The sequence below is a fragment of the Pelophylax lessonae genome (assembly GCF_965119305.1).
Source record: "Pelophylax lessonae genome assembly, chromosome: 1".
In the NCBI taxonomy this organism is placed as follows: domain Eukaryota; kingdom Metazoa; phylum Chordata; class Amphibia; order Anura; family Ranidae; genus Pelophylax; species Pelophylax lessonae.
Window position 1 is genome coordinate 722,248,510 of NC_138768.1, and position 23,657 is coordinate 722,272,166.

General features: G+C 39.5%; 1 protein-coding gene across 1 annotated transcript in view; it reads right to left on the reverse strand.

Annotated features, from left to right (window-relative positions):
- Nucleotides 1–9,305: 9,305 nt before the first annotated feature.
- Nucleotides 9,306–23,657, reverse strand: part of MTNR1A (melatonin receptor 1A) — a 394,902-nt gene continuing 380,550 nt past the window's right edge. The window contains exon 2 of the mRNA XM_082243481.1: nucleotides 9,306–10,282. Coding sequence (XP_082099607.1) covers nucleotides 9,414–10,282 — 869 coding nt within the window. The 3' untranslated portion in view covers nucleotides 9,306–9,413. The remainder of the gene's footprint in view (nucleotides 10,283–23,657) is intronic.

Below are 23,657 nucleotides of genomic sequence, written 5' to 3' on the forward strand. Positions count from 1 at the left end.
AGGCAGGAAGTGTCAACTGCAGCAAAGACATAAAGAAAACTTTTCTTTAGTAAACCAGGGAAAGACTAAAGTCGGCCATTAACAGTTTGAATCTCGACTAATTCAGCAGGGACTGGCTGAGATTCAAACCATGTATGGGCAGGCTGATTGTACCCAAGTTGATTGATCGATCAACTTGGGTACAACCAGTCTGTCGGATTTTTGATGCTATAGCTGCAAGTAGTAATCACTGTGTGTTCTCCTGGTCCAGGATGGCCCTCTTCCTCGATCTTTATACAACTTAATGGTCATATATCTGCAGCTGAGATATGGAAATAAATGCTATAGAATTTAAATTTGACCTCAGTAATGTGTGATACATTTGGTGCTATATAACTGATGTCATAGGAAGACTTCAGAAGAGCAGCATTATATTCAGTAAAAGTTGAAAGTACATGTCCAATGATTAAAGCTTCCAAAAGATGATAAACCTCTTAAAAAAATAGGAGGAAAATCTATTATCTATGTTTGAAATTATGCAAGCATATTCACACAGTTTGTCTGAGCATTATAGGTAAATGTAAACAAGTATTATTATTAAGATCCTTGGCAATGTATTGGCATGCTTTCCAAAATTCTAGTATCACTATAAAACGTCTCTAGTTCCTCAGGCACCTATAGCATATTGAAGATGGTTTTAGCATACTGCATACCATAGCTGCCAAAGTCCTAATCCTGTGTTCAAGTATTTATGTTCAACATATCCAAGCAGATAAAGTGCAAAGACTGTATAGTTCATATAAGCAGTGGTTAGGCCTCTGTGGAAAGAAAAATACTATTTACAGTCGCTAAATTTCAACAATCATCAGATATCCAAAATAATGTAGTTTTTAGCTACTTTATTGGGTACACCTGCACCTTAACAAAAACTTAGCAAACTAGTGACTGCAAATCTATATATAAAGCATGCAGGCATGGTCAGGAACTTCAGTTGCTCCTCAACCAAACTTTATATTAAGAAAGATGCATGATCTAAGATAATTTTACCCTTGATTGTTGGAGCTAGACCCAGTGGTTGCAGCATGCAGAAATTACACTACACAACAGTCTTCAGAAAAGTAGCGGTTCTTTGGGCAAAAAACATTTCGCTAATGAGAAGAGAAGAATGGCCAGTCTTATTCCAGTTGCCTGGAATTCCACAGCTGCCCACACAAGTAACTTTTTACTATGACAGTATACAGAAGCTCATTTGTGAATTCATAATATATCAAATCTTGGAGAACAGCCACAGCAGCAAATTCCACTGTTTTCCACATCTCTCAGTAAAGAATGTGAAAACGTTGCTACCATGGACAGGAGATCACCAAAAGTGGACTAATAAAGACTGGAAAATGTTGCTTGTTTTCAAGAATCTTGATTTTTGCTTCAATATGTGGATGACATACACAGCACAAATCCTAGAATCTTGTGTCATTGGTTGGAATACTTTTCATAGCACACATTCTTTAGTACAAACTGAGCATCATTTATATGCTGCATCATTCCTGAGTTTCTTTGCTGATCATATGAATCCATTCATGGGTATTAGATTGGTGTACCCAATAAAGTGATAAGTTAATGTATATTCATAACAAAATAACATAATCAGACAAAAAAATTGTTCACTTCTTAGATAAAAATATGCCAGTTGTGTGTTGTGTATTAAATGCAGGGTATTCAAAGAAATGGGTCTTACCTAACTTTGGCTAATCTAAACTGATTAAGACATGGCTTTGAGAAAGACCAGCATTTTGTGTAGTACATTCTACTGGCTTTGTACAGAAGGGCAGTCTATATAGATAATATATACATGCATATGCAAACAGAGGCATAGCTAAGAACCTTTGGGCACAGTGTTTTGTAATATCACATCTCTGCAACTGATGCACTCAGAATGCGGTACAGCTGTGCATGATAGCCAATCAGCTTCTAACTTTATGTTGGTCAATAAATTGTAGGTTCACCTTTACAGAAAATCTGTAAGGTGACCTTCTACTGAACCCCCTTCCCATTATACCAGTCCCGCTGTACTAGATTGCCGTGATTCCCTTCTGTCAGACACCGAAAAGCCACTTCACAGGTCCAGGGATCTAAATCCCTGGGGCTTAGGGTCCATGTACACGGGACGCTGGAAATGGCCGTTTAGGAGCAGTTGGGCGTTTTTTTCAGAAGCCCCTGAACGCAGCTCCATGTTATCTTATTTGTCCATGTATACATGGTCGTTTACAGTCATTTGCAGGCAGTTGAGTTCAGGGACTTTTTTTAGAACGCAATTATTTGCGTTCGAACGTGTGTTTCCCGGCGTTTCAAACGCAGAAACGCGGCCGAACGTGACTGAACGTGATGAACCTACGTTCAGCCACGTTATACGTTTTTTTTCTTCCATTCAAAATCAATGGTTCCCTATGGGAGCCTATTGATTTGAATGGAGGTCGCACTGCAAGTCGGATCCGACTTGCGGCGCGACCTGCACTGTGAGAATCTTGAATCTTGAGGGGGAACTCCACGCCAAAAATGGGAAAAAAACTGCGTGGGGTCCAAACCAGGCCCTTCGGGTCCGGTATGGAATTTGAGGGTAGCCCCCCCCCCAAAATACATACCAGACCCTTATCCAAGCATGCAGCCCGGCAGGCCAGGAAAGGGGAGGGGACGAGCGAGCAGCCCCACCCCCCCCCTGGACCACACCAGGCCACATGCCCTCAACATGGGGGGGTGTTGGTGCTTTGGGGCAGGGGGAGCTCTGCACCCCCCACCTCATAGCACCTTGCCCCCATGTTGATGAGGACAAGGGCCTCATCCCCACAACCCTGGCCGGTGGTTGTGGGGGTTTGCGGGCAGGGGGCTCATCGGAATCTGGAAGCCCCCTTTAACAAGGGGGCCCCCCAGATCCCAGACCCCCTCCCTATGTGAATGGGTATGGGGTACACCGTACCCCTACTCATTCACCACATAAAAGGCAGTGTATGGAAATAACGACAGGAGACGTTTTGGAAAGTTTATTAAAAATCTTCATCCGGCTCTTCGGGGTCTTCTCCTCTCAGGGGTCTTCTCCTCTCTGGGGTCTTCTGCTCTTTTGCTGTCCGCTCTTCTTGTCTTCTCCTCTACGGGGTCTTCTGCTGTCCGCTCTTCTTGTGTTCTTCTCCCCGGGGTCTTCTGCTCTTTTGCTGTCCCCTCTTCTGCTGTCCTCTCTTCTTTTCTTCTCCTCTCCGGTCTTCTGCTCTTTTGCTGTCGGCTGTCGGCTCTTCTTCCTCCGGTCTTCCTCCGACCCCGAAGAAGACCCCGAAGAGCCGGATGAAGATTTTTAATAAACTTTCCAAAACGTCTCCTGTCTTTATTTCCATACACTGCCTTTTATGTGGTGAATGAGTAGGGGTACGGTGTACCCCATACCCATTCACATAGGGAGGGGGTCCGGGATCTGGGGGGCCCCCTTGTTAAAGGGGGCTTCCAGATTCTGATGAGCCCCCTGCCCGCAGACCCCCACAACCACCGGCCAGGGTTGTGGGGATGAGGCCCTTGTCCTCATCAACATGGGGGCAAGGTGCTTTGAGGTGGGGGGTGCAGAGCTCCCCCTGCCCCAAAATACCATGTTGAGGGCATGTGGCCTGGTGTGGTCCAGGGGGGTGGGGCCGCTCGCTCGTCCCCTCCCCTTTCCTGGCCTGCCGGGCTGTATGCTCGGATAAGGGTCTGGTATGGATTTTGGGGGGGACCCCACGCCGTTTTTTCGGCATATGGCTACCCTCAAATTCCATACCGGACCCGAAGGGCCTGGTTTGGAACTTGGGGGGGACCCCCACGCAGTTTTTTTCCCATTTTTGGCGTGGAGTTCCCCCTCAAGATTCTCACAGTGCAGGTCGCGCAGGTCCGGATCCGACTTGCGGTGCGACTTCCATTCAAATCAATAGGCTCTCATAGGGAACCATTGATTTTGAATGGAGGCAGAAAAACGCTGCTAAAAGCAACGTGGCCAAACGTGCAATAACGCAAATGGAAAAAGCTACTGAAAGCACTTTAACAGCTGCTTTTTCCTGGCGTCAGAAATAGCTTTGCAGGACGTTTTTTCTAACGTCCCGTGTACATGGAGCCTTAATCTTGTGTCTGTATTAAAACCAGTGCGGGCGGGCAGCAGACAGAGCGAGGCCAGCCAAGCTGACATCCTCCCACAACATCCCGAGTATCTAGAGGCTGTATGAGGAGATATGGCTATCGATCATACACATCAGTATATTATCATCATCCCTGCTGATTTTTACCTCCATCTGGTAAGGGTATTTTGTGTTGCTTCTGATCACATACTGTTTGCATGGTTGGGACCCCCTGCGGATCTTATATGAGCTTTTTTACACATCGCTCTGGTAAGCTGCTCTCCTATCGGGTGAGGTGCCTGGATCTCTTATTCAAGCTGTCAATTATTTATTATTTCTGGTAAGCAGTACCTTGTAGGTCTGTTTTGGTGGTGGAATTCTCATCTATTTCACACATATTTTCACTCTTATATGAGCACCTTTATGGTCTGGAGTTTTGGTGTTTCAATTCTCTAGAGAGTTTTCTTCGTATTTGTTGTTTGGTTTTACGCTATGGCGATATATTTTTTACTCCACATACAACCAACACATTGAGAGGATCGGTGTTGTGGCTGTGAAGTTTATCGTGTCCAAGTCCTCGGAATCATCTGGATTCGTTGTTATCATTTGGCACGAATTTTACCTGTTTCTGGTAAGCGTTCCATCTACACGGTTACCCCCATTTATGTTGTCAATTTCTGGATTGATGTATGGACTTTTGATTGGACTAAATATTTCAGCTTAATTTTTCACTTATTTTTCACTTTTTGGCATATTTCATTTATATGATTGATCATTTTTAGCACAACTTATTTATACTATTGTGTCTGTATTGCTTAGCCAGTACAGATTACAGGGATTCTAATTGGTCAGCACAATCACATGGATGGAGTTGACCAATCAGAAGCTGTCTAGCCTGTACTGTGCTGTACAGAACTATGAGGAGAGGAGAGAAAGCCACCAGGATTTCAAATCCCCGGACCGTTGAAGCGGCTTTTTGGGGTCTGACAGCAGAGGATCACAGCAATTTGGTACAGCAATACCAACAGGAATGGGGAGGGGGTACAGTGTAGGGTCATCTTACAGATTTTTTGTAAAGGTGAACTTACACTTTAATTGACCAAGCTAAAGTTAAAGGCTGATTGCTTTGGCAGTAAAATCTGGAAGCTAATTGGTTTCTATGCAGAGCTGCACCAGATTTTGTATACTTCAGATTTAGTAAATAGCCTCCAAAATTTATTCCAGCAAACTCTTACAGTCGTTACTCACATAGTCTCCCATGATATAGATAATGGTCATCATCTGCATATAATCCAATTTTTAGCAGAGGTAATCAAAAATCTAACAAGGTAATCAAAAATCTAACCTTCTGATGATCAGTTATTTTATGCAAAATGAATGTCTACACAATACCAATATAGTTCAATTTCAGGATTACTATATCTGTCTATGTATGTTGAGAATTATTTGACCAAAAAAAATATATATATCTTAAATCTTTGGCTGTAGACACCCCTCTCTAAATCTGTATGTTTAGCTGCATTGTAAAATAAATAATCAATACAATTAGTTGCAGTATCTTTGATTACTATCCTTTGCAGAGAAAAAAAAATCAGTGGTGTCAATCTATAGAACAAGGCATATTTTACAACATAAAGTGAGAACTTATTGAAATGCATGTTTGAAGTAATCATAAACAAGCTTGAACCTTTGTTATTGCCTGTTAGCTTATATGTGCAAAATACCAGTCTTGCTAAATATTTAAAGTGAACCTGTGTCCAAATTAGGCATGCTAAAGCATTTACAGCATTTACATAATTTGAACAATCAGCAAAACTACTTTAATACAAGCCATCATTCTATATGTAGCTGCAGGCATTGTAGAAAATTACTCTTCAAATTTCACCAAAGAGGCACAGAAATCTCAATTATTTTTCTATGGAGAGAACATTTTTAACATCCTGCTAGCCTTCTAATGTAAACATACCATAGGTGTTTTTAAGTTGTTAGAAACTGACTGTGTTGTGATTCTGAATATCTTTGAAAATGAATTGCCCTACAGTACATGCAGCTTGTGAGGTTGAGAGTTGGTTTGCTTATCTGAAATCACACACTGCAAAGCACGTAACCAGGAGCTTAGTGTAACTGAGTCCTGAGTGGAGGGAATAGATACACCCCCATCCACACAAACTCATAGACAAATAGCTGAGGCTGTTAATCACAGGCTGTGTGCTGGTGCTCCCTCTATCCTTTGGATTTGGCATTAGCTGTCAGAGATGACTCATGCAGATAGCAGAGCAGGAAGTAGACAGAAACCACACTCAGAGCTTTGGATTGAGGCAAGTACAACTATGAAAAGGATATGCTCTTTTCATGTCAGAGGTTTACAACCCCTTAAATGCCCATAACCTGTATACAGGTAAACTTTTACATTTTTTATTTTTTAATAGCATATTGTAAGAATCAATTTCTGCTTTTGGCAGCTAAGCCAGTGAAATACCAAACCACAATACAATATGTAATTTTGTTTTATCTCAAAGCTCTCACGGTGAACCTTATGCATAAAAGCATCTAAAGAAAAAACAGTGCTGCCTAAAGCAACAAATGCGAACCTTCCATTCCCGTTTCTAGTGTATATCAGAAAAGAGTGGTAATCTGTATTTTTATATGTAGAAAATTAAACTTTTTTGAAACAACCTTAAGGATGAGGTCAAGTTGTTTTGTAAATGCCCAGAGCTTTTATTATGGCTGCCTGTCCTTAGTTATACCTCTGCACTCAGATGTAGCCCTCATTGAGTCTACGTGCCAGTGCTACTAACAGTGTATTATATTTCGGAAGAATAGATTCATTCATTCTGAAGCATCTCTAAGTATTCTGAAACTTACTTCTATGTGTGAGTATGTGCAGTTAACTGAATACGATGGATATGATAAAGACACAAGTAAATTTTCCTGGTTTTCCCCAAGAATAAAATTAACACAATGCAAAACAGTTTGCATGAATGAAATATACAGACATCTATAAATGTGCCCTGAATTCCTTCAGTAGAGGTATTGTATTGCAATATCACATGGTTTTATTGGAAATTTACACCAGATGGTACAAATGGCTTCATTAAATATTAAAGGAAAACTCCATTCAAACATTTATTTCAAATCACTGTATGTATGTTCGTTAAAATTTTCTCTTATTTAAATATTATACAGAAGTACACAGCTTTTCAAAGAAAAAAAAAACTCAGTAAAACTCTATTGTTAAAAAAGGAAAAGTTTGCCATAATATACAAATTCAAGGAATTGAGGCCAACAGCTCTTTGACTTAAATGGCTTTGTAATAGTAGATTTTCTCTCTGTTGTCATTTGGTGCTTCTAAATGTAAATTTAGCAAAAGGGGCAAAGAGTCACGATTCACCAGCTCTACTGGCTATCGTAAACTAAGGAATAGACCAATTTTCAGGTTTACAAACAAGTTTACAAAAGTAATGACTTGTAACTTCAATTTTAAGAAGGCAACAGTGTATTTTATTGGAGGGTTTTGGACTTCTTTTTATCTACTTTAAATCAAGCAACGTGATATCCTGTCTTCTAGCATAGCTCAGCAAACTATTCATCCCCACAAATAAAAGGAAAAGGAAAAAACTATGTAAACAATATCTTTTGTGCAGCTAAATAAATATATTTTGAGGTGCAGACTTTTGCAATCACTTGCAAAATCTGAAAAGAGAACTTTTGGTTAACTGGTTCAAAAAACCTGCACCTTAAAAAGTATTCAGTTAGGCATGTTATTGCCTACTTGCCTACATTTTTACCTTTCTGCTATCTACAATGCAACCCTTTACTGCATTTACAGAAAAGAAGGATTCCCAGTACAGTAGAATTATAGAATGTAGGGGTTTGTAGCTTGGGAAAAACAGCTGCATTGCTTTTTACTGTCTTAGGTATTAAAACCCTGAACACCTAAGCTTTTTTATTTGGATGTGCCTTTGTTAGTGCAGGATGTTGCAGTAATGGGTAGTATACAGTTAATATAAGGGGGTGGATTTACCTGCCATAGGAGAAAAATGGTAATACAACCACATAGTGGGAGATATGGGGTGGTGGTGCCCCTTACTATCTTCTACCAACTAAAAGGAAGGGCAGTATGATGCCTACTGTACTTGTACAGCTCATACAAATGCAATACACATCATACTGCTCCACCTACTCCTAGTTACTAGAAGAAGGCAGTGGTTTGCAGTCAAATGGCCAAGGTGCAGTGATGCGACACATAGATGGAGATTGGGGCTGGCAGTGTGGAAAGTGGATAGAAGCCTGGGGTTGAGAGCTATTACCTATCCACATGATGTACGCACTGTTGGCCCAGTCCTACCACTACATACTGCAGCACGGCTGCTACTGTTTGTTCTCCTCCTGACAGCCTGTCTATGCATGACAAATTGGCTGCTAAATAATGCCAACTTCCGGATGACAAAACCACTGACCACAGATAGATTCCCTGTATAATTTACATTACAATAAATGCCACAGGTGGACTGAGCTTTGTACTGGACATAGATGGGGGCACAATGCAGGTAATATAATTTTTCTGATAGCCAATAAAGCCATGCCAGTAAACCAACATGAACAAATCAACTCTTAATCCAAAAAATTTCTAGGGGGAGCAAGAAATTAGAATGGGCCAATTGGCTTGAATATTCAGTCATTTAAGGATGATTGGCTTGACTGATTCAAACCAGCTTCTGGCATCCGTGGTTCACAAGTCCATTTTTCCATGGTGGGTTATTATCTATGTGTTTTCCTGTATCTCTCAGTGACTCCAACTTCAGTAGCCATGTTGCTAATTAGCTAAATGGAAAATAGTGTATGTAAGAAGTTCTAACATAAAAATAAAAAAAAAAAACAATATAAAATGCACTGAAAAATAACTCCGACTGCTGCCCCTGGAAACCCCATTTGGGCTGTTCAGGAATAACTATATACTGGTTTCCATGCTGTGTAAGCATGTAATTTAACATAAAACTAATCAGCACAGTTCTTTCTGTGTAATATGCTATGTAGCGAATTTTTCAAAAATATAGAAAACACGTGTAATTTTTAACCCTTTCTCTAAGTACATACATTTTTTTTTAAATTAATTTATTTAAATTATTTTTGTCATCTTCAGACCTAGTCCTAGACCACCCCTAGTTTTAACTAATTGCCAATGCCAGCATATCAGAAATAGTGGAATTGTAAAACCTGAGACAAAACCAATGTAAGAACAAACATTATGTTTTTTTGTGAATGGAGTTCTCATTTAATATGATTTACATATGCAAACATGATCCAAATTCACACAGAGTCAACCTTGACCTGATTGTTGTTTGTCAACATTGGTGATGGTTTGCTTTTATTCTTCTCTGGTCCATCATTGGAACTTTCTTGAAAGAATATCTTTGCAGTACAAATAGAAATGATAATCCTCTTGTACTCCCTCCTGAAGTTCTGGTTCAGGAGACCATATATAATAGCATTAAGGCAACTGTTGAAATATGCCATGTAATAACTGCCAACAAATAACCATTCAGGAATTCTGGGGAGAATTGTGTCTGGATTCACGGCCACAGCCAGACCTATGAAGTTCAGTGGTGCCCAGCAGACTGCAAATAACACAAAAACCACAAACATGGTCAAAAAGTTCCTGAAATCATGAGGTTTCAGTTTAGGTTTATTATCAGGTTTTACCCTACGTCTCACCTGTATAACCAAGATCCAAATACGTAAGTAGCAAAAAGTTACAATAGTAATCGGGAGTATAAAATGGAAAAATACCACTGCTATGGTATACGTGGAGCTAACAGACTGCGAGAATGTACATGAGTAGATCCGAGCATCATATTGTAAAGATCCAACAAATAAATTTGGCACAATGGCAATGAATGTTAGCACCCAAATCAGAATCACATAGAACAATGAATTTTTGTCACTGTATAATTTGTCATATTTGAGGCTATGACAAATGTAACAATAACGGTTGATTGCAACACCAGCAATGTTGAATATAGATCCTATTACGCTTATTCCCATCAGGAATCCACTAATTTGGCAGTGGAGATATCCAAGATTCCATCCTTTTCTAAATATCGATGTCAGTACCAAGGGATATGGGTAGATGGCCACCACAAGATCTGCCACAGCCAGACTAACGACAAATATATTTCCTACAAAAAAACAAAAAAAAAATACAGAGGTTAGTATTTTAATTTCAGTGTATTTGTTTTTTAAACAATAACTTCACAAGGCACAGGCCAACTAAGTGAAAGAGAGTATACTAAAAAAAAATGTACCATTTTGCCTCAATTATGCCATTTTAAACTACTGTAATATGTATATGAAGCACATTATATTTCGGAAGTGTTCGCTTTACCCCTTACTCTTGTATTAAAAGCCTCTTTTGTTTCTGGACGTCACTGTGGCAGCTCTGACATTCTATTCAATGAATGTTAAGGTGTGAGGGTGTGTGGCATAACTTTTTTTAGCAGCCACATGCAAAGTGGTGGGCTTGATGTTGTAGGAAATAGAGTTAAATTACCAATAATGGCAGAAGTTAATTATTAGGTGGATAGCATTTAGCAGAACCGTTCAAAGTCACATAAAAATGTTGTGTTTGTCTTACCCATCCTCCTTCTTCTTTAAAGCACATAATACACAATTCAAAAATGTGCACCTGCGAATCTTTACACACATCAGTCATACAACCAGGCAGATCTCTCTACTGCTGTCTGGTTTAGTGAGAAAAAAAAGAATTCTGGTTTGCCGCACGTCCAGGAAAATCACCTTTTTTTCCAGCAACTCCATAAAAATATGTCCAAAACACAAATAGGGGGGAACAGCATAACCGGCTTCCTTAGCGCTTAGTCATAGCTAACATGAGGTCATGTGGGCTTTGATTAAGCGCTAAGGAAGCATTAAACACATTAGCCGGTGATGCTGTTCCCCTCTATTTATGTTTTTGGACACGTTTTAATAGACTTGCTGGAATAAATTGTAATTTTATTGGATGTGCAACCAACCAGAATTCTTATTTGCTCATTGGAATCCATGATGTATGGGGCCAGCACCTGGTCTGAATGTTAGTGGAGGTGTAGATGGGAGACTGACCTAGAGCGGTGTTCACACACATCTATACAGTCTGGTTTAGGTTTGTTGCTTCTAAAATATCTCCCCGCTAATTGGACAATAATAATAATGCTGATTCATTATTCATGGAGCTAGTAGCAGTGGGTGTCACAGGAAACTGCATGACAGAACTGTGTAAACCATAAGACTGTAGAGAGTTGAAAATCCTTGGACAAGTAAGTATATGTTACATAGTTACATAGTTAGTGAGGTTGAAAAAAGACATCAGTCCATCCAGTTCAACCTATGATGTGTGTGTGTGTTTGCTTTTAACCGTACATTGTATACCCCTGTATGTTGTGGTCTTTAAGGTGTCCATCCAATAGTTTTTTGAAACTATCAATGCTCCCCGCTGATACGACAGCTTGTGGAAGAGAATTCCACATCCTTACCGCTCTTACAGTGAAGAACCCCTTACGCACTTTAAGGTTAAACCGCCTTTCCTCAAGTTTTAGTGAGTGGCCACGTGTCTTATTGTATCTCCTTTCTCTGAATAGTTTGTTCCTTATGCTAGGGTCGCCAGTACAGTATTTGTACATTGATATCATATCCCCCCTCAATCGTCTCTTCTCCAGAGAGAATAGGTTCAGTGCTTGTAGTCTTTCCTCATAGCTGATGTCCTCCATTCCCCTAATTATTTTTGTTGCCCTTCTCTGGACTTTCTCCAGTTCCAGCACATCCTTCCTGAGGACCGGTGCCCAGAACTGGACAGCATACTCCAGATGTGGCCGAACCAGAGTCTTGTAGAGTGGAAGAATAATCTCTTTATTTCTGGAGTGAATCCCCTTTTTTATACAACCCAGTATTCTGTTGGCTTTGCTTGCGGCGGCTTGGCATTGCATGCCACTGCCAAGCCTGTTGTCTACCAGTACCCCCAGGTCCCTTTCCATCCTAGACTCACCCAGAGGTTCCCCCCCTAGTTAGTAGCTTGCTTTCTGGTTTCTGGCCCCCAAGTGCATTACTTTACATTTTTCTACATTAAATCTCATCTGCCATGTAGTTGCCCACTCCGTTATTTTGTTCAGGTCTGCTTGCAAGATTTCCACATCCTGCATAGAAGATATTGGCATGCCTAATTTAGTATCATCTGCAAATACTAAGATTGTACTAGATATCCCCTCCTCTAGATCATTTATGAATAAATTAAACAGGATTGGTCCCAGGACAGAACCCTGGGGGACCCCACTTTCCACACCCGCCCAATCCGAGTACTCCCCATTAATCACCACCCTCTGTACTCTCCCCTGGAGCCAGTTCTCTATCCAGGTACTCACCTTATGGTCCATACCTACCTTCCTTAGTTTGTACAGTAAGCGTTTGTGGGGAACGGTGTCAAAGGCCTTTGCAAAGTCCAGATACACCACATCCACAGGCTTACCTTTATCTAAGTGGCAGCTCACTTCATCGTAGAAGGTTAATAGATTGGTTTGGCACGAACGATTTTTCATGAATCCATGCTGATTACTACTTATAATACCGTTTTCATTACTAAAGTCTTGTATGTGGTCCCTTATCATCCCCTCCAAAATTTTGCAGACTACTGATGTTAGGCTGACCGGCCTATAGTTACCCGGGATACATCTCGGCCCCTTTTTAAATATTGGCACCACGTTGGCTTTTTCCAATCAGCTGGCACCATACCCGTCTGTAAACTATCCTTAAAGATCAAGAATAATGGTCTGGCAATCACCTGGCTGAGCTCATTAAGAACCCTTGGGTGCAAGCCATCCGGTCCCGGGGATTTATTTATGTTAAGTTTCTCTAGTTTAGCTCTAAGTCTATCCTCTGTTAGCCATGGCGGCACTTCCTGAGGTGTATTATTTAGTTCGGCCTTACAAGCGGGGTTCGTGTAGCCCTCCGATTCCTTTGTGAAGACTGAAGAAAATAAATTATTTAACACTTCCGCCTTTTCTCTGTCCTCTGTGGCCATTTTTCCTTTATCATCTTTTATGGGGCCAATGTGCTCTGGCCTCGCTTTCCTACTGTTTATATACTTAAAGAACTTCTTGGGGTTCTTTTTACTCTCCTCCGCTATATGTCTCTCGTGTTCTATTTTAGCCGCCCTGATTTCGTCTTTACATTTCTTATTACACTCTTTGTAGTGCTTAAATGCTGCCAATGACCCCGCAGTCTTGTATTTTTTGAAGGCCTTTTCTTTAGCTCTAATATACATTTTTATGTTGGAGTTTAGCCACCCAGGGTTTAGTTTTGCTCTTTTAAATTTATTTCCCTGTGGAATGCATTGGCCCACCCCCTTGTTAAGTATGCTCTTGAAGCACTCCCATTTTTCCTCCGTGTTCTTTGTTCCCAGGGTTCTATCCCATTTGATATTTTCTAGCAGCGAGCGCAGTTTAGGGAAATTGGCTCTTTTGAAATTCAGTGTCCTTATATTACCCTTGTGTTTCCTATTACTGTAATTAATACTGAAACCAATTGACCTATGGTCACTGTTCCCTAAGTTGTCCCGTATTTCTATATCCGTATATATAGTATATAGAAAAAAAGGCACTAGAGGCCCAAACCTAGAATAATAGAAAGCAGCTAGCACAATACCCTTATACATGGTATACATAAGAGAGAAAAACAGCAGTGCAGCACTTGTGAAAATCACATAATTACAAAATCACATAACACTCTTAACAAATGACTACAATGTGCATAATATAAGAAACATCACCATAAACTAAAGTGATTGTAAAGTCTTGTTTTTTGTTTCTATTAAAATAACAAACATGGTATACTTACCTGCTCTGTGCAGTTGGTTTTGCACAGGGCAGCCCATATCCTCCTCTTCTCTGGTCCCTCTATGCTGCTCCTGGCCCCTCCCTCCTGTTGAGTGACCCCACAGCAAGCAGCTGAAGCTCCCTGTATCTATTCAGACATGGAGCTGTCATTTGGCCCGCCTCCTCTCTCTCCTGATTGGCTAATTGAGCGGGAGCCAATGGGGCAACTGATGTGTCCCAACCAATCAGGAGAGAGAGTCCCGGACAGCTGAGACACTGGTGGACATCGCTGGATAGAGAGGGGGCTCAGGTAAGTATTAGGAGGGCTGAGGGGAGCTGCTACACACAGAAGGTTTTTTATTTTAATGCATAGAATGCATTAAGATATAAAACCTTCTGACTTTACAACTCCTTTAAACAATAATTCATTTTATGTTTAATTTATGGTTATGTTTTTTATATTATGCACATCGTAATCATTTGTTAGGGGCATTATATGATTTTCACAAGCCTACAATATATATATATATATATATATATACACATCTACATGCATATATATATATATATATATATATACACATCTACACATATATATATATATATATATATATATATATATATATATACACATGGTCATCTTTAGCTGTTTGACTGAAGTTCTGCTTTAAGGTAGTAATCAATGCGAAATTAAACTAGCTTAAATCCATCTATTAAATAAACATGTTATGGATGTACCATATGGTTCACGATTTCTTGAATATAGAAAAAAAAATACTCTAATTAGATAAATATCATTACAAGACTGACTAAGTGAAAACTTTGTATATCATGATTTCTGGAAAACAGAAGTCATATTAATATTTCAATAAGCACCTATTTTGGGGGCCCTCAAATCAATTGTGCAGCACGGGTTGTTTCTTTGTTTATGTCTCCTGGTAGTTTTGAATGTCTTGTAAAATATGCAGAATGTTCTTCCTGATACAATTAAATATGCATTACCCCAGACATCATTAGTTCTAAAGAAAACTGTGAGGAACATTCCAAAGATTTTTTAGGGTAATGGCATAGTTTTCTTTGCAGCATTTTAAACACACTTCAATTATTCTTTTTCTTTAATCTCCTTCATTTGTAACTGATCTGTATAAATAATGAATACTTTTCAAATTTACATGGAAGGTATGTTGGAAAAAGTACTGCAAAAAAGGAACAAGTAAAACATCATTTAAAGCTGCTTTAGGTACCTGCATACAACTTTGGTACAAGATGGGAATTTAAATTGGCTTTTGCAAGAGCATGCTATAGAATGTGTTATATTATTAAGTTTGGAATTGTTCTAACTACACTGGAAATATGTAAAATAGAAAGCTAAATGGTGACCAGCTATACATACATAAGGGATAATGATTACACGGTACCCATTAATGAAACACAAACTGAAGTTAGATGCCATCTGCTTCAAAACCATTTTCATTTCTGCTGCTTTCAAATCAAATGCTTTCCTCTCAGGTTCCTTTGATACATGCCTCCTATATGCTCTCCTAACACATTAGCATTCTTTTCATAAAGTCATAGTAAGGATTTCTCCTGCATTTTCCCCCTTTTTATTTGTCAAAAAGCATGAAAGTGCTGATCCTATAGTGTAAAAATAATTATTGCACACATAGTTCAAAGTTTTTTGAATTTTGCCCATTCTGCTTACTCATATGGTACAAAGCATAACAAAATGTGTGGGTTCAGTGCATTTTTACTGCACAAAGGCACTTATTTGTCATCTTCATACATAATCAAGGACACATCTACTTCGCACTGATCTGAACATTTGTTTTTCTTCTTCTCTAGTAAAAGATTGATGAATATATCTGAGTGTGTGCCAGCCTGCAAATACTCATAGTAAAACATCACATTAAAGTGTTTTTGACATGCAAAGAGCTTTTCGAGTCAGTAGGGAGTGTGAAATTAAGGAGGCTTGGGTTATTTCTAAGGGTGCAGTTGCTTTAAATGGCTCCTGAGTGTTATAGAAACTCCATTCAATAATGCTGGATCTTACTATGCCTTTTTTATACAGGAAAAAAAAGAAGAAATAAAAGAGTAAAACATGAAAAACAACAGCAGTAACAACAATGTCGGGATCCACCTAGATGAACCAGCAACTGGCTCAGCCTCTCAGTATGCCACTAGAGAGCTAAGCCAGCCACTCCCAAACTGTGCAAAAAAATGTACATTATGAAGACAAATATAAAACAATGAATCTCCCACACTTTCTGCTCTCCAGGTGATTAGATCTTCCAGGAAGATAAAAGGAGAAGTGAGTCAGTATGGAGTGTGAAATTAAGAAGGCTTGGGTTACTTCTAAGGGTGCAGTGGCTTTAAATGGCTTCTGAGTGTTACAGAAACTCCATTTAATAATGCTGGATCTTACTATGCATTTTTTATACAGAAAAAACATGAAAAAAAAAAAGAGTAAAAACATGAAACACAACAGGAGTAACAACAATGTTGGGATCCACCTAGATGAACCAGCAACTGGCTCAGCCTCTCAGTATGCCACTAGAGAGCTGAGCCAGCCACTCCCAAATTGTGCAAAAAATGTACATTATGAAGACATATATAAAACAATGAACCTCCCACACATGCTCTCTAGGTGATTAGATCTTCCAGGAAGATAAAAGGAGAAGAAGCCAGAAGATATCTCCCAAGATCACTCTGAAAATCCTTTTAGGTCCATTAAATTAAAATTTAGCTGTATCTAATTGTAACCAGTTTAACTTAGCTGTTTTTTTCTCTCTATAGGCACATGTCTATAGATCTAGGAAGTGATGGATTTTTAGGCTTCATAGAATCTTGTATCAACATCAGCAAAGCCTTAGCACTCCATAATCAGAAGTATTTGGCTCACTTCAACCCTCTTTTCTATGTCAATGCAAAGGGTAGGTGACATTAACTGCTTATATCTAGGCGGTACAATACCAAACAAATGCACCCCAAATGTTCAGCGAGCAGTGTGGTAAGTCTTTTATAAATATGGCCATATCCAGATTGAATAACTTCTCGTGCTGTGATGTATTCTTATTTTAATAGATTGATTTAATTCAGAAAAAAAAACCCTTTAAATGTGCTATAAATCTTATTATCAAGATAACATTTTGAACATCTTAAGTTCACAATTTATTTTTTAATACTTACTCTACATATATCAGAATATAAAATAAACAGATATAGATTAAAATAGTTACTTCAGTGACATAAAGATGAATATAATTACTTCAATCAAGTAAAGTACATGTACAGCTAGCTCTTATCTGTAAAATAAAGTTGTGCCAAAACTGTAAAAGAATCATCACTTAGGGGCTATTTCCAGCTCCTAGAAAATATAACTTATTTTATAGACAGGAATATCCTTTGATTTTACAATATCTGCCGTAAAAACAAAATTCTGGTGCAAAAAATCTATTCAAGGTTTCAAGAGGGTTTAATATGTGAATGAAAAGCAAAGAAGCAGCTCCCAGCTCGCTATAATGAGATATTGCCCAATAGGCATGTCTTGTTATGTGTCAGTGGATTCCATCAGAGCTGATTAAATTAAAACAGATTACATAAAATAATCTGCTTACTGTAGCATTCTCTATATAATGCATTTCTGAAGAAAAGGACTTTTTTTCCAGCCAAAATGTTATAGTTGCAGCACTTACTTATTGCACAAAAAACAATGAAATAGAATCTATCTATATGGAAACACATAGGCTGTCATTGCTGACCTCCTTTCACAAATACTAGATACCGGCTGACTCTAGTTTCAATACTTTGTCAGAGTCACTAACCCAGAAAACATATGCAGAAAGTTAGGTCACAGTGATGTCAGACCACTTGACCAGAATACTTGTTCCAGGTTTGTGACTTACATTAGAGAAGCCAATGGATCAGCATGGCAATCAGACGGATAGCATCTTCAAAAGGAGAGGTGAACAATGTCGACCTACATTCTTCTCCCAGTAAAGGTTTCTATAGGTGAATATGTCAGTGACTAACATGCTATTATGATAGAAACAATACGTATTACCTTTTTCCCAAGTGGAATAGAAAAAAGAAAAAAAAAAAAAAAAACAGCAAGTGATATAGAAAGTGTTTATTGCTAGAAATAAATGTGTTCAGAGTAATGGTATTGGTACCTTATGAGCCCAAAAAATGTATTTAAATAAATATATTTCTCAATAGCCACAAGGGTAGCAGTTATTTTGTATGCACCAAATGCCAGATACCTTTACCTTATAAAAGAAGCAATGGTATCATCACTGTGCTGTACAGATCTGTAGGAGGGGGCAAAGCAAGCTCCACCATTACAGGCTGTCTGTAGAATACTACAGGAGGGGAGGAGACAAGACAAGTTACCCATCACAAGGAGAGAGAGCAGCAGTGACCAGTCTTTGGGGTGGATTTACTAAAACTGGAGAGTGCAAAATCTGGTGCAGCTGTGCATGGTAGTCAATCAGCTTCTAACATCAGTTTGTTCAATGAGGCTTTAACAATGAAACCTGGAAGATGATTGATTTCTATGCAGAGCTGTACCAGATTTTGCACTCTCCAGTTTAAGTAAATCAACCCATTTATTAAAAGAAGCTCCTGCACAGAGGTAAAGTTTTACTCGGATTACAGCACAAATCTTCTATTTAAACAAGGTTTTCTGAGCCTGTTGTTCAGCTTCAAAGCCTAACTGAACTTTCAGTTTATCACTTCAATACAGGGCCCTTTCACCCCCTTCCTGCCCAGCCCAATTTTCAGCTTTCAGTGCTGTCACACTTTTAATGACAATTGCGCGGTTATGCTACACTATACCCATATGAAATTTTTATCATTTTTTTTTCACACAAATAGAGCTTTCTTTTGGTGGTATTTAATCACTGCTGGGTTCTTTATTTCTTACAAAAAAAAAAAGACAGAAATTTTTGAAAAAAAAAAGTTTTCTTATTTTCTGTGAATATATTTTGAAAATAAGTAATTTTTCTCCACTGATGTGCGCTGATGAGGCAGCACTGATGGGCACTGATAGGCTGCACTGATGGGCACTGATGATGTGGCACTTATGGGCACTGATGAGAAGGTACTAATATGCTGCATTGATGGGCAATGATAGGTGACACTGATAGACGGCACTGATGAGCACTGATAGGCGGCATTGATGGGCACTGATAGGTGGCACTGATGGGCACTGAGAGGTGGCACTGATGGGCACTGACAGGTGGCCCTGATAGATGGCACTGACAGGTGGCACTGATGGGCACTGACGGGCGGCACTGATGGGCACTGACTGGCAACACTGATTAGCACTGACAGGCAACACTTATGGGCACTGATGAGGTGGCCCTTATGGGAACTGATGATGTGACACTGATAAGGAAGTACTAATATGTCGCACTGATGGGCACTGATAGGTGGCACTGATAGCCGGAACTGATAAACATGGATAAGAACTGATAGGCGGCACTGATGGGCACTGAGAGGTGGCACCAATGGGCACTGATAGGCGGCACTGACAGGTGGCACAGATGGGCACTGATGGGCACTGACGGGCGGCACTGATGGGTGGCACTGATGGACATTGATGGGCAGCACAGATGAGCAGGCACTGACTGGAAACACTATGGGCACTGATTGTGGGCACTGCTTGTGAGCACTGTGGGCACTGATGGTGGGCACTGATGGAAATTGCTTGGGGGGACTTATGGGTACTGTTTTTTACTTTACAGTAATCAGGGCACTGATCATCAGTGCCCTGATTACCTTTCATAGGCTTCCCTTTGAGGAGGAGCCGCTGATTGGCTCTCCTCACCACACACACAGACAGTGTGAGGAGAGGAGAGACGTTAAACGGCACTTCCTCATTTACATGTGACCGGCTGTGTACACAGCCTTCACATGGGTAAAGAGCCATGTTATTGGCTCTTTATCAAGATCGGGTCGCACCATGTCCTAGCAACATGGCGCGGCCAGGATCGCCGCACTGCGTGCTCATCGCGGGCATGCGAGAGAGGCTGTTCTGGTGCACCATCATATAACGGTGTCCCAGGACGAGAGCTGCACTGCTCCTCCACCGTCATTTGATGGTGGGCAGGTGGCAAGTAGTTTAAGAGACTTTGTAGACCTCTTCCTGAATGAACTTTGTAGACCTCTTTTGAAAAATGCAATTGGCTTGCAGGGATGTTGATTTACTTGTATCATTCTTTCTGGGGTTGATTTACTAAAACTAGAGAGTTAAAAATAAGGTGCAGCTGTGCATGGTAGCCAATCAGCTTCTAATGCCCTGTACACACTTTAGGAAAATCGGGCGTACGAGAATTTTCATACATGTTCTAGCCTCTGTTCCGACTTGCTGTGAAACATTGAGGAAAACCAGTAGATTATTTGCCGATTTTGTCATAGTGTGTACGGGGCTTAAGCTGATTGGTTTCTATGCAAAGCTGCACCAGATTCTGCCCTGCCCAGTTTTAGTAAATCAACCCCTCTGACTCAAAACAAGTATGTTGGCACTGAAGGCAGATTGAAGTCAGAGCTTCTGATATGTGTATGTGTTCTGGGTCAGCAACTCACAAAGACAGCCAGGCAAGACAACAAGGATTTCAAAAAGAAAGATCAGCATAAGCAGCCTCCATCATTGTCCCAGTAAATGTAAAATTGTGGAGGATGGTGAAGGGGGTAAAAGTATTTCTCTTAAAAAATACTACAGAAATGTATTTATTGTCTTTGGCTTGTTGTCTCAAACAAGTTCTTTAGTTACTTCTCCTGATTGAAAGATGCCTTGTGTGTCTTTGTTTTCAAGCAATTGCTAAATACAGGTACTATGGCATGTTTTTGATTGTAGAGCTTAAAATATTTTCCCACAATATCTAGAGTTTATTTGGTTCACTAAGCACTTTTATAACCAGGAAGATTTGATTCTTACATCCACGCATCATCATCAAGTTTGATAATACTTCAACATATGATATGGTCTGTCTAGGATGTCTGATGGAGACATTCCAGGAATTTTGCTTTTATTAAGAAAAATACATTTCGGGGCAACATATCATTAAATGGTATATATACATACTATATATAAATAGAATGCCAGTGATATAATGGGAGCAGCCAAGTAATGAGACAATGACAAAAAAAGATGAAGGAAAAGGACACCATTCTGCTACCTCATCTAAACCTTATTACTTCCAATATTCTTGTCAAGTTTCCTCCCTGGTGACAGGTTCCAGGTCCCATCCTAATGATGGGCAATAACATAATATTTAGCTAATTCAAATATCATTGAGAAGCGTGAGATTTCTAAGAATAGGCAGATTGATGATATCAATTCATGTACTTCGGCATTAACCACTTAAGCCCCGGAAGATTTTACCCCCATTCCGACCAGGGGGTATTTTGCGATTCGGCACTGCGTGACTTTAACGGACAATTGCGCGGTCGTGCGACGCTGTACCTAAACAAATTTGGCGTCCTTTTTTTCCCACAAACAGAGCTTTCTTTTGGTGGTATTTGATCACCTGTGCGATTTTTTGATCACGCGCTATAAACAAAAAAAGAGCGTCAATTTTGCAAAAATAGCAATATTTTTCACATTTTTTTATATGAAATTCCCCCCCCCCCCAAAAAAATGTAAAAATCAAGATTTTTTAACATTTTCGGCCAATTTGTTTTATGCTACCTATGTTTGGTAAAAAAAATCGCAAAAAGCGTATTTTGATTGGTTTGCGCAAAAGTTATCGCGTTTACTAACAAAGGGAAAGATTTTTATCATTTTTGTTGTTTTTTTTTTAACGCGTAATGGCGGCGATCTGCGATTTTTTTTGCGGTACTGCGACATTGGGGCGGACAGATCGGACCCTTGACTGGCATTTTTGACACTTTTGGGGTTACCAGTGACATTTCTACAGTAATCAGTGCTATATATATGCACTGTTACTGTAAAAATACACTGGTAGTGAAGGGGTTAACTTTATTTGGGAGGGAGGGGCTGTGTGTGTCCCTAGGGGCGTGCTTTCTACTGTGATTGGCTGTGGTTTGAGCTGTAAGGATACTGATTAACGGATCTACATAGTAGATCCGTGTGATCAGTGTTTTTACACCGAGGAGAATGACAGGTGGCTTGTTTACACAAGCCGCCTGACTTTCTCCCTCTCCCCCGCCGATCGTCGAGTGACCGGCGGACATCGGGTGCGGTGGTCACACGCGCGGGGGGGTCCGTGACCACGCGGGAGCGGGAGCGCGCCTCCGGGGGCGCGCGCTCGCTCCCTAGACCCTCACAAGCTAGTGACGTAGCCCTACATCACTTTGCCTGTGAGGGGCTGACTGCCGACGTAGATCGGCGTTAGGCAGTCGGCAAGTGGTTAAGAAATCATGCAGATTTGTCTAAAGATCAGGCGGTGAAACATTATATGGACAACATACTATAGGAAATTATGTTTAAAGGAATGTATAATGTATTTACATACATTTTCTTTAATCATACTTTCTTTATTTATAATGATCAGGAAAAAATATAATTTTTAAAATACATTTTATATTGCATATAAATGTTTCATAGTTTCACATAAATCTATACAAAGCAACCAAAGCTTTAGGCTCTTTTTACATGTTTTCCAGAGACTCCTTGGCTCCTCTGTGCAAAACCTGTTGCTTACAGAACTCAGTAGTTAAAGCTGAAATTTACAGACACAAGTTATTTTCAGAGGGCTTTAGAAGGGAAGTATAGGATTTAACCCTTTCGCTGCCAGGCCCTGTGCTCCACTTTAAACTTTTAGCTGGCCAGGCCATTTTTGCAATTTTTCCTTTGCTTTTCTATTTTTCCCTTACAGCTTTCAGAGTTTGTTAAAGACCCCTCAAACCATATATATTCTGAAAGCACATTACCAGTAGAATACAGATAAGGTGCTACTGATTTTTATGGCACAATGATATTTGGGCAATTTTTTGCTAAAAATACACTAAAATCATTATTAGCAGATAAAAACACAGCACATTTTACAAAACGCCTGCTAAATATAAAAGCTAACTTGTATTGAGTTAATAAATAACCCCTATTTGTAAATTTTAGATTGCGCCTTTTTGCAAAATGGTGAAAATGCAACATATGCAAAAATGGAAATAGACACATTTCTCAAAAAATCTAGAGGTTTTCATTGTTCCCTTACAGCATTCAGAGTTTCTTTAAGACCCCCCAAACTATATATTTTCTGAAATCACATAATCTGTAGAATAAAAAAAAGATGTTACTGATTTTAATGCCCTGCGATATTTGCGCAAATGTTTATCAAAACGATATATTTGCTAAAAATTCTCTAAATTAATTTTTAGCAGATATAAACACAGCAAATTTTACAAAAGTCCTGCTAAATTCCTACTAAATATAAAAGCTTAACCTGTATTGAGCTAAAAAAAAATAACAAATATTTGTAATTTTTAAATGACGCCATTTTTCAAGAACCACATTTCTCTAAAAATCTAAGGATGTCATTGTTCCCTTACAGTTTTCAGAGTTTGTTAAAGACCCCCCAAACCATATATTTTCTGAAAGCAAAGGACCAATAGAAAAAAAAAAAAAAGGAAGGTGCTATTGATTTTTTAGGCCCCACGAGAATTGTGCAAATGTTTAGAAAATCAATATTTTCACAAAAAATACACTAAAGTAATTTATAACAGATACAAACAC